Here is a 10,845-nt window from a genome sequence, read left to right as displayed (position 1 = left end):
CAAAGTACTTACACCGGGGCTTGACTCCCCTTGAGGGGCGGGGGGCGGGGGGTTGCTTCCCAGGAATAGGCTAATGGGATGTGCCGCTGGATAGGGTCGTATTTTCACGACTGGACTGACTATGACAGGATTGCATTTTCATTTAAGTTACTCGAATAGAGACTCACATTTTCGGGGCTTCAGGAGTATGAAAATTCCGGAAATAAGGAATTTTCGGTCTGAAATGGGTTTATAGTTTGTCACAAAAAATAGTCTATGATGGGGTAAGGGCTCCGAGAGGCCGGCGACACAACAGAAAAAAACTAACCCGAGTTCCCCACTTGATTTACCCCGCGCCACCAGTATAAGTCCTCATTCATATGGTCTCGGGTACCCGAGGGAGGGTAGGGAGGGTTGTCTCGGGTACCCGAGGGAGGGTAGGGAGGGTTGTCTCGGGTACCCGAGACAACTCTCCCTACTAGGCCTAGCCACAAGTTGCCGATGAATCCCAAAAAAGTTGCCGATAAAAGAGTCTAAAAGTTGCCAAAAAGTTGCCGAAAAGTTGCTGAATTTCCAAAAAGTTGCCGAAAAGTTGCCAAAATGTTTCTGCTTTTTGTACCTTTTTTGGGTGCTAAAGATTAAAAATTCGCACATTGCTTTTTATCAAAACTTTATTTGTCAAAGTCCAAAGATAATATCAGAGGTTCTTTCCATTTCACTTGATCAACAAATAGTCACTATAATTGTCCGCCATCTTGAAAAACGTGCAACGTGATACCGCTGACCTCGTGAAAAGTCATCACAAAAATCAACCCATGGGAGGGGGGGGGGGCTAATTATTGTATTTTAGAATAAATTGAATAAATGTCTATCGAAAACTGACTAATGTGGCTCAAAACGTGAAGAAAGTGGCTTCAAAGAACCTCAGAAAGCCCAGAGTTGCCGAAAATTCTAAAAGTTGCCAAAATTCTAAAAAGTTGCTGAAAATCTCAAAATTTGCCGAAAAGTTACCGAGTAACTTGTGGCTAAGCCTACTCCTCACAAGACAACTCTACTGAACGTTTACATGAAATTTGTCATCTGCTAACCCTCGTTCAGCCAGACCAGGTTATATATCCGACAGAGTGCGAACGATTGGAAAAGAATAGCTGCAATACGCACGTGCTCTGGTCATAGCGTGCGCACGCATTTCCTGTTCGAGTTGTCTCGTCTCGGGTGGGCGAGACAAGGTGTTTACATGAAAAAAAGTTGTCCCGCCTGCCAGGGTTCTCTACCTACCAAGGTGAGACAACTCGCTCGCCCAACCCCCCCCCCACCCACCCACCCCCCGAGTTATCTCCCCTCCCCTAGACCAGTTCACAACCTCATAAACGGGCGGCTGAATTTTGTAAAGAAATAACTGAAAAGTTGGCTCGCCAAGGGTAACTCGGGGGTTGGGTTGTCTCGGGTACCCAAGACCAAATAAATGGGGGCCTTATCTACACGACACCAAAGCCATGAATAACCCACTTATAATGATATGCTAGTCTCCTTTGCAGCTGAACTCAAGCTACGCGTGGATGATTAACAAAGAGCGTTTGATTTCAAGCAGGAAGTAGTCTAAACATGTCATTATCTTGTCTCGCACAAGTCTCTTCACCTCTCTCATTTCACATTGTCATCGCTTTTCGCATCAAAAGAGAGACCGACTTCTGGTGAAGCATTTGGTTCTAATTTTGACAAAATTACGTTGAAGAAAATAGAAAATGAGCTTGTCAGATTTGTTTGCGTCACTAGATATCTCTCAGACGTCGTCCGAAAGGAGATTAAAAAACCTGAGGAAGAAAACTGAGGTAAACAAACCTAGCACGCTAGACGATGTGGAGATCCTACAACCATCAACTGAAAGCCATTTGAAAAAGATCAAGTACTTTGACAGGGTATGATCGAATCTAATGATTCCTTAGGAATTATAGCATAATTTGTATTTTTAAAAACGCAAGGGGCTGTTTCCGATGGCCCGACTAGTTTCCCGCCCTTTCATTTAGCAAATTTCTGGTGATGCCGTGCAGTACCAGGCTAATTTGAATGCATATGTAGTAAAGAGTGAAAGAACCACAAGTTCAGATATTCGTAGCAATAATAATCCTTCGCTTTGCATGCTATGGAACTCGAACTGCGGACAAATTCCTTTAGAAAATAAGTTATTGGCCCGTGAGACTAAACCTTAAAGGGTCATTCAATCAGAACTTTTAACATAATGTGGCGTTGCTTCTAATAGCTACTCGCCCTTTATTTCAGATAAATGAGACTATCAAAGATAGCTTTAGAAACGATTTGCAAATAAAAGTCGCAGTTCTGGCTGAAGCTGGACCCACAATTGCACCATGTTACACCGCTCTCGGCACTGCCTGGCACGACCTTCTGAAGGAATCAATAAAGGGAGAGGAGATGACAGAGTAGGAGGATCAAGATGTAGCGGCAGCCGAATCGTTATTTGAAATACTGGAGGATAAAATGAATATAAACCCAATAGAAAGTGAATTCCCTTTGAACGGATACATGAAAAGTAAAAGTGGACTGTCCTCGGAAGTATACTACTGGCAAGGAAACGCTGATGCAATCGGCTTGTGGTACAACAAAAAGAGGAAGAGGTTTGAGTACGTCATCGTTGACTGGAAAGTTACGCAAGATCTGCCGAGTTTCTGGGACTCCTCGAAAACATTTATTCATTTGAATCTCGATTACTTGCCATCGGTGTTAATTGTCTCCATCTCCAGCGATAACGGAAAAGATGTTCAGTTCGGTCATTTCTTTGATTATGCACACGAGTGCAAGAAGAGGATAAACGACGTCGCTTGGTATACTTAAAATACCTGAATCTATATCACCTAAGATATATGGGAAAGTATCCCTGTTCAACGGGAACGTGTTTTACGGTGCAGTTTCTGCTAAAAGAAGATGTGCCTCTTAAATATATTTTATACGAAAGCACAACTGTTGGTGATTAATTGGAGGCCCTTGGCTATAAGCAAGCTTGCTAACAATCATTTCTAGAGGCCAATGAAGCTATAAAATCAGAAAACATTTCCCATTGCAAGACATTCCCCGCTTAACCTTATGTTTAGACAATTTGCAGTGCGATTAAATTTAACTTTTTACAGAGGGTTAGAAATTGTTCTGAATTAACCTCTGATTAAAGGCGTTATTCGGTAATAGTTATACAATTTTTTCAAAGAGCAGCTTCAAATGACCGACAGCGTTATTTGCATATCTACCTATTAAACATTAAAAATCTCTGACGCGTTTCAGGCTTGTTTGCTTATTTTTTTATGTTTCATCGTGTTAGATTAATTTCAGAAACGATATTCGTCAACGAAGTCTCCTGCAATTGCATTTCAAATGGAAAAAAACGGGCATAACGTAGCATTTTTTAAATTTTTAACGAAGAAGGTATACTTACTCGTATTATCACATGAATTTGAAATTTCCCTCAATGTTTATCTTGGTTCATTTAATATTCATTCTCAGAGACGCCAAGAACCAATGATATCCAACGATTATCTCTGCTTTTCGTTACACCATAGGTGGTTCTCTAATTAAAGCTTTCGTACCTGCAGCTTGTTTTCCAATGAGTTTTTATTAGGTGAAGCTATTGTTAGAGCTTGGAAATGAAATTTCAATCAGTTCGAAATTTGGGCCACCTTTACTCTTTGTTCGGAAATAACCTGTTTTGTTTGTTTTTTTTTTTCATATGCCTTGTTCCGAAATTTCAAGTTTTCGTGACTCGCACGTGCAAAGCTTATGATCTTTACGTTAAGGAGGACTGCTAAACAACTAAAATTGAAACAATGGCTGAGGATGGAGAAGGAAAATTTAGATTTTCATCAAAGTGTGACTCGATGGTCTATGTATTAGACTGCAGCCACTGGGCGATTTAAAAGAAACGACTTTGCGAGTGCGATGTAACTGAGAATATACTGATAAATTACCTCGCCTGTTCAACTTGTATTCTTCGCAATTTATAATGTAAAGTAAATAGTTGCAATTACTTTTTAGGGTTTTAATTAGGCTTTCTACAGGTAATGGTAGAAAGCAGTATTTTTATCATAGCAATGGTAGCAAAGGGATGTTTGTCTCGGCTAGCTTAGACTAGCGCGTTAATGATACTCTTTAGAAAACATGATTTGCTTTCCAAATATAGCTCTAGAGAACTTTTTCTTGCAGTTTTCTTTCCTCTTCAAGGTTATTTGTGCACATCATTTGCAATAGACACGGGGAGAATTACGTTGAGATTTTTATTGGGAAAACAAAATATACAAGCTAAAGAGGCCCGTCTGTTACTAGATAAAATGATTATGGATTGAAGTAGCAAAGTTCACGCTATTTTACATATTTCACGTGTAACGTGAACCTAGAAGAGAGATTTAGCACCGTGTTTACGTGAAACGGCAAACGTCGGATTGCTCTTTCACCTTCCACGTTAAATTGCATGAACCTTGCTACTTTAGCTGCACGTGAGCTTGAGTCATGGCGGATTTGAGGGGACCCTTGTACGAGTTAGAAGGAATAGTTTTGTGCCCTTTTTCCCGCAATCAACTTTTACTCTGTGAGAGGAAAAGTGAAGAAAATCTTACGTACACAGCAAAGGCGAAACAGCTTACTTACACGTAGAGACGGCAAAGCGCACCCGAAAACGTGAAAAAAATGGCGGGAAAATCAGGTCACGTGGTCACTCTTGCCGTTCATGTTTCACATAAACGCGGCGCTAAATCTCTCTATTAATTGTCCTCATCTCCGACATAAGCAAGTTTAATGCTCAGTTTGGTCTTTTCTATGGCTATCAAGACGAGAGCGAACTCATCGATGACCCAGTTATGATGGAAAATTAGTCTACTATCAGCAGCAGCAGACGCCCAACTCGGCTCAGGCCGCTCTTGATAATTAGCGAAGAGCTTTTGATTTGAGCAGGAAGTAGTCTAAACATGTCATTATCTTGTCTCGCCCTAGTCTCTTCACCTCTAGCATTTTACTTCCTCATCACTTATCGCATCAAGAGAGGGACCAACCTCTAGTGAAGCATTTGGCTTTAATTCTGGCAAAATTACATTGAAGAAAATTGAAAATGACATCGTCCAGCTCTTTGAAAAAAGAGTTGCAAAAGCTGAGGAAGCAAATAGAGGACGACAAACCCAAGCCAATCGACATCAAGATCCTAAACCCATCAGACGATAGCGACTGGAAGATGATTAGGCACTTTCCCAGGGTATGGTCGAGTTTAAGGATTCCTATAATTTGTGTTTAAATGCAATAGGTTGTTTCTTATCACCGGACTAGTCTCCCGTCTGAATAGAAAGAGTAGGAATAATAATCCTTCGCGTTGCATGCCATGGAACTCGAACTGCGGACAAATTCCTTTAGAAATTAACTTCTTGGCCCGTAACACTAAACCGGAAGGGTCATTTTAATCAGAATTTTTCACATTATGTGGTGTTTCTTCTAATAACTACTCGCCCTTTTGTTTCAGATGAGCAAGAAAGTGAAAGATAGCTTTAAAGACCATATGGAACAGAGGTCCGGATCTCTTCGTGTAGCTGGCCCCGCAGGTCCACCATACGACAACGTTCTCGGCAATAAATGGCACAAACTTCTCAAAGACTCAATAAGGGGAGAGAAGACTACAAAGTATTCCGCTGATGAAAAAAAGGCAGCCGCATCGTTAATAAAAACACTGAAAGATGATATGGGTATAGAACTATTAGAAAGTGATTTCCATTTGTACGGATACATGAATAGTACAGGTGAACTGTCCCCTGAAGTATATTTCTGGCAAGGAGACGCTACCGCAATCGGCTGTTGGCGCAACAAACAGAAAGAGAGGAATGAGTATGTCGTGGTTGATTGGAAAACTACGCGCGATCTGCTGAATTTCTGGCAATCGAAGGACACATTTGGGCCGAATCTACACCATGGCTTGCTGTACGCAAAGCTTCTTCAGGTTCATTTGGGTCTCGATTACTTGCCATCAGTGTTAATTGTCCCGATCTCCAGCGATAACGGGAAAGATTACCAGCTTGGTCATTTCTTAGATTATCCAGACGAGTGCAAGACGTCGATAAACGACGACTTCTCCTGGCACAACAAATTCCCCGAATCTCTACCGCATAAGATATATGGGAAAGCATCACTGTTCAACGAAGACGTGTTGAGCAAATTCTCGCCTGACGGTTCATCTACAGTTCCTTTGAAAAGAGATACGCTTCTTAATGAAATATTAAAGGAAAGTGCAACTGTTGGTGACTTATTGGAGGCTCTTGGCTTTAACGAAAGCTCGCTGACAATCATTTCTGGAGACGAATGAAGAGATAAAATTAGAAAACATTTCCCATTGCTGGACATTTTCCATCTAAACTTATCTGCAGTCGATTTGCAGTGTTTTTAGATGTACCTTTTTACAGAGGGCTAGAAATAATCCTGAATTATCCTCTGATAAAATGCGTCATTTGATAATAATTATACAATTTTTCAAAGAGCGGCTTCTTTGACCGCCCGTTTTATTTGCATATCTACTTGGTAAACATCGAAAAACCCTGAGGCGTTGTAGGTTTGTGTTTGTTTGTTTTTTTTTTTTAATTTTTAAACGTGTCAGATAAATTTCAGAAACGATATTCGTTAACGCAGGCTCGAGCAGTTGTATTTCAACTAGAAAAGAACGGGTATGACATAAACTTGTTTTGAAATGCTTTAAGAAGAAGGTATTCATACTCGATTCAAATGAGGTTTTAGGCAAAGCTATTGTTAGAGCTTGAAAATTAAATTTCAATCAGTTCGAAGTTAGGGTCGCCTTTTCTTGATAATTTATTCTTTGGTCGGAAATGACCCGTTTTTTTTTCTGGTTGTCCCGAAATTTTTATGATCTTTAACTTAAGGAGGAAAGCTAAGCCGCAATAAAAAGAAAATTCAGGGATTTATTAAGCTTTTATGAGTGTCGTCGATGACAGATTTTTGTCAAGGAAGTAGAAATTAAAATAGCAAGTTTTATAGTTTTGAATGTTTCGCTTTCAAATGCAACGAATCAAGCTTAAAATTGTTCCTATCTATTACTGGTTGATCTTGGTTGACTTGACCTTTTCTATGGCTTTTCAAAACGTCTCAGCCAATCAAAGACAAATTGTATTCCTTTGACTGGCGCAGTACTTAATCGGTTAAACAATTTTGATACAAACGTATCAACATGAAGCAAACGTAAAACATAAAGCAAAATACAAAGGCCTTTCCAAAGAGTGAAATATTATACGTATGTTACCTTTCAATCTGTTGTGTGTATTTTTGAGCTGTTTGGACTGACTCTCTGGTTCTAATTGAAAGCGAATCAAGCCTGCAGGTATACAACAAACAGTTTTTAACACTTAACGGTTAAGACGTTCTTTTGCACTAAAACAGCAAGAAACCTACACACAATTTCATTTTCAGCTTTGGCTTGAATCCTGTGGGGGAGGGGAGGCAAATTATAGGCAATGGCGAAATGATCCAAGTGGTGATGGTTCATTTCCCTCAATTCCTGCCGTTAGCATGAATTTTTTTCAAGTCCATTGTCACATTCTATCTCTATAAAGGGAACACGTTTGCCTGCAGCTGACCGCCTCTTAACATCCGTAGGCTCAAAGCTCAGTCGCTAAAGTCAGAGCACCGGAATCAATTAACGGGTTCTTAAGTATGTTCAAATCCTGAAGGTCTTTTTTTTTTTTTTTTTTTCAGGCTTTTTTTTTAGATTTTTCCTTATAGCCTGCAATCGGTCTATTATCTTTATGTATATGCTAAAACAGTGCATAGTGTTGAAGGCGTGCTCCGATTGGCGACTAAAACTAATAATATCCCTTGCTATTCACCTGTAAGCAGCGTGCGCGGAGCTTTGCCCGAAAACAACGTAGTCGTTGGAGGAACAAATGAGTTAAAAATTGTGTTTTTGTGCCATGTATATTATCACACTGTTTTAGTATATAATAGAACAGTTATTTACCTCGGTGTCAGTGGCTAGCGGCGGATATTTACCCACCACAAGCCACCTCCACTTCGGTGAATACCACTGCAAGGGTCATTTTATATTTTATACCGAGCTCTCAGCAGAAGTAGACCCTAGTAAAATTTCCTCCCGATACATACTCATTTCCAAGTTGGTTTATGGTGACACTGTCGATATCTGGATCAGCATAACCATTCTGGACATCCGCAGCTGGCGCTGATGGTGTCAGAGCTGGACTTGGAGAGGTGATGAGTCTTTGGAGCTTCTCAACAATCTTTTTCGACTGCTCTTGGCATTGCTCTTGAACCTTTAAAATCAAAGTGTTCCATTAACTATCAATCAGACTATACGTTTTTGCGTTGGCCAGGGCTAATCCACTTACAATTGATGTGTCAGCTTTGCGTGTGCGATGTAACTGAGAATATACTGGTAAATTACCTCGCCTGTTCAACTTGTATTCTTCGCAATTTATAATGTAAAGTAAATAGTTGCAATTACTTTTTAGGCTTTTAATTAGGCTTTCTACAGGTAATGGTAGAAAGCAGTATTTTTATCATAGCAATGGTAGCAAAGGGATGTTTGTCTCGGCTAGCTTAGACTAGCGCGTTAATGATACTCTTTAGTAAACATGATTTGCTTTCCAAATATAGCTCTAGAGAACTTTTTCTTGCAGTTTTCTTTCCTCTTCAAGGTTATTTGTGCACATCATTTGCAATAGACACGGGGAGAATTACGTTGAGATTTTTATTGGGAAAACAAAATATACAAGCTAAAGAGGCCCGTCTGTTACTAGATAAAATGATTATGGATTGAAGTAGCAAAGTTGACGCTATTTTACATATTTCACGTGTAACGTGAACCTATAAGAGAGATTTAGCACCGTGTTTACGTGAAACGGCAAACGTCAGATTGCTCTTTCACCTTCCACGTTAAATTGCATGAACCTTGCTGCTTTAGCTGCACGTGAGCTTGAGTCATGGCGGATTTGAGAGGAGCCTGGTACGAGTTAGAAGGAATAGTTTTGTGCCCTTTTTCCGGCAATCAACTTTTACTCTGTGAGAGGAAAAGTGAAGAAAATCTTACGTACACAGCAAAGGCGAAACAGCTTACTTACACGTAGAGACGGCAAAGCGCACCCGCAAACGTGAAAGAAATGGCGGGAAAACCACATGCTGGTTACTGGGCCGGCGATTTCCTCCCATTAGCGCGGGCTCCATAAGTAGACAGCGGATTAGTTTCTTCGAACTGCGCGGGTTCATAAATTAGCAGCGGATTTGCGTCTGAGAATAAAAAATGGCGGAAAAAAAAAAATTGATCTGGGTGAGACCAAAGGGCAAACTGAGCGTGACGAGAGTTTTTGGAACCGGTCTGTTATTCTATTGAAGTCGACAGTCCAACCGCAATGGCTACAAATGGTCCACAACGCAAAAAGGAAGCCAAACTATGGAATGCGTGGCTTAAATGGCGTTATGGAGGAACGAATGCTCAATAAAATCGAACTAGTTGGCCCCGTCGTCGATTCCTACGTGAAGCACATGGGGAATCTGATTTACAGCAAATTAGCAAGGTCAAAGAACACTGGGCTGATGTCTCCAATAACGCTATTCATTCCGTGGCCCATTTTTCGTCATATCTGCGTTTTAGTGGTTGGGTATGGTGGTGACATGAAGACAACTACCCTCAAAATCGTTTTAACGTTGTCCTCTAACAATACTGCTAAAAAAGTGTTTTCGCCAGTTAGGATGAAAGGCGCAAACTGTCTCAAGAAACGAGTCTACAAGTCTGTAATGCATAAAGGGAAAAGAGTAAGCCTGTTGAATGGGAGAGCTGCCGTTGTGGTAACAGGTAAGTCCCCAATCTTGTGTTGTTATAACAGAAAGAAGGAATGCGTAGTCGTTTCGTTTTACGTACAACGATACGACCTCAACGACTTTGCGATTGACTTGTCTTTACAGAAACTAATCAGTTGAGCTCTGTTGTGAACAGACAGTTTCATTCGGTGGACATAATTTGTTTTTAGGAAAGTTTAGGACCATTGCATTTTAATCCCCGCTATTTTTAGATCCCCCAATTGATGAAGTAAGTCATTACCCTCCTTAGAGTAAAAGGCAACTTATCAGTATAACCCAACCTCGTAGGAAATATTTTTAAGAACAAAGACTGCCAGAGAGCCTCTCAGAAAATCTTACCCATAGGGTCTGTTCTATTTAATTGAATGGCCATGAAACAATTTTTTTGGCAGCTGACAGCTGTTTATAGAAAATTATTGCACATATCAGCTCCAAACATTTGTTAATTAACAGGTCAGATATTTTGATGACCAGCATTTGTGTTCCTTGATTAGGGTTGTTTGGGTTGCAGGGAAAAACAACTGGTTCCCTTGTTTTGTACTAAAAGCCAAAGAAATGAAAAGAATTGTTTTTCACTCACTTGAAATGTCCAGAGAACATATGGTTTTGTTTTAAAATGCAATGTCATGTACATCCATGTGAATGTAACTGATCATGAAAGTGTTAGACCATATGTAAATACATATAAGAAATGGCCATGGAGTTAATTTGCTTGGCAGCTCCCTGAGCTGGTGTTCAAGTCTGTTAACAGTTTCCACTTAAGTTAACTTTATCTTTCCAAAATTTTCATTCTAACATTTGTAATTTAAAACAGAACTTAAGTGTTTTGTAGGGAAATCAAATGTATTATGAAATTCAATGTTGTAATAAATCCCAACCCAAAGCTACTGTTTTGCATCTTCAATTTTCATGCAAAGTTATATTTTGTGCATTTAAATATTTCCCTTGGAGAGTGGCGCTATTGCCTGTAATGGACAAAGCAAGGAGGCTCCAACAGAAATTGGTACATTTAGC

General features: G+C 40.1%; 3 protein-coding genes and 1 pseudogene across 5 annotated transcripts in view; 3 read left to right on the top strand and 1 right to left on the bottom strand.

Moving 5' to 3' along the window:
- Positions 1–1,376: 1,376 nt before the first annotated feature.
- LOC111325035 (uncharacterized) lies at positions 1,377–3,269 on the top strand. 2 transcript variants are annotated; one of them, XM_088761078.1, is made up of 2 exons: positions 1,377–1,811; positions 2,260–3,269. In XM_088761078.1, the coding sequence occupies exons 1-2, from the start codon at positions 1,725–1,727 to the stop codon at positions 2,419–2,421; spliced, it is 249 nt and encodes an 82-aa protein (XP_088617204.1). In that variant the 5' UTR covers positions 1,377–1,724; the 3' UTR covers positions 2,422–3,269. The 2 variants fall into 2 exon arrangements, with proteins under 2 accessions (XP_088617204.1, XP_022784467.1); XM_022928732.2 differs by having other exon boundaries at positions 1,400–1,898.
- Positions 3,270–4,777: 1,508 nt separating this feature from the next.
- Positions 4,778–7,009, top strand: LOC148730035 (uncharacterized). The gene is made up of 2 exons (XM_088761076.1): positions 4,778–5,224; positions 5,486–7,009. Exons 1-2 carry the CDS (start codon positions 5,084–5,086, stop codon positions 6,317–6,319), a joined length of 975 nt encoding a protein of 324 aa, XP_088617202.1. The 5' UTR covers positions 4,778–5,083; the 3' UTR covers positions 6,320–7,009.
- A 1,673-nt stretch (positions 7,010–8,682) lies between these two features.
- LOC148730034 (uncharacterized) lies at positions 8,683–10,470 on the top strand. Its single transcript, XM_088761077.1, has 2 exons — positions 8,683–9,826; positions 10,343–10,470. The coding sequence occupies exons 1-2, from the start codon at positions 9,394–9,396 to the stop codon at positions 10,444–10,446; spliced, it is 537 nt and encodes a 178-aa protein (XP_088617203.1). The 5' UTR covers positions 8,683–9,393; the 3' UTR covers positions 10,447–10,470.
- Positions 10,155–10,845, bottom strand: part of LOC148730033 (uncharacterized) — a 6,137-nt pseudogene continuing 5,446 nt past the window's right edge. The window contains exon 5 of the transcript XR_016001952.1: positions 10,155–10,845. This exon is cut by the window's right edge and continues 1,629 nt beyond it. The product of XR_016001952.1 is annotated as an uncharacterized LOC148730033 (transcript).

This window comes from Stylophora pistillata, chromosome 5, assembly GCF_964205215.1.
Source record: "Stylophora pistillata chromosome 5, jaStyPist1.2, whole genome shotgun sequence".
NCBI classification, from domain to species: Eukaryota; Metazoa; Cnidaria; class Anthozoa; order Scleractinia; family Pocilloporidae; genus Stylophora; species Stylophora pistillata.
The sequence above is the reverse complement of the archived record's forward strand: the minus strand, read 5'-3'. Positions and strand labels throughout refer to the sequence as shown.

Excerpts from the sequence above, each read along its gene's own strand:
- LOC111325035 (XM_022928732.2), top strand. The coding sequence starts at position 1,725 with ATGAGCTTGTCAGATTTGTTTGCGTCACTAGATATCTCTCAGACGTCG. Across the intron at positions 1,899-2,259 it reads AGATCAAGTACTTTGACAGG|ATAAATGAGACTATCAAAGA; the intron begins GTATGATCGAAT and ends CCTTTATTTCAG.
- LOC148730035 (XM_088761076.1), top strand. The coding sequence starts at position 5,084 with ATGACATCGTCCAGCTCTTTGAAAAAAGAGTTGCAAAAGCTGAGGAAG. Across the intron at positions 5,225-5,485 it reads TGATTAGGCACTTTCCCAGG|ATGAGCAAGAAAGTGAAAGA; the intron begins GTATGGTCGAGT and ends CTTTTGTTTCAG.
- LOC148730034 (XM_088761077.1), top strand. The coding sequence starts at position 9,394 with ATGGTCCACAACGCAAAAAGGAAGCCAAACTATGGAATGCGTGGCTTA. Across the intron at positions 9,827-10,342 it reads AGCTGCCGTTGTGGTAACAG|GGAAAAACAACTGGTTCCCT; the intron begins GTAAGTCCCCAA and ends TTTGGGTTGCAG.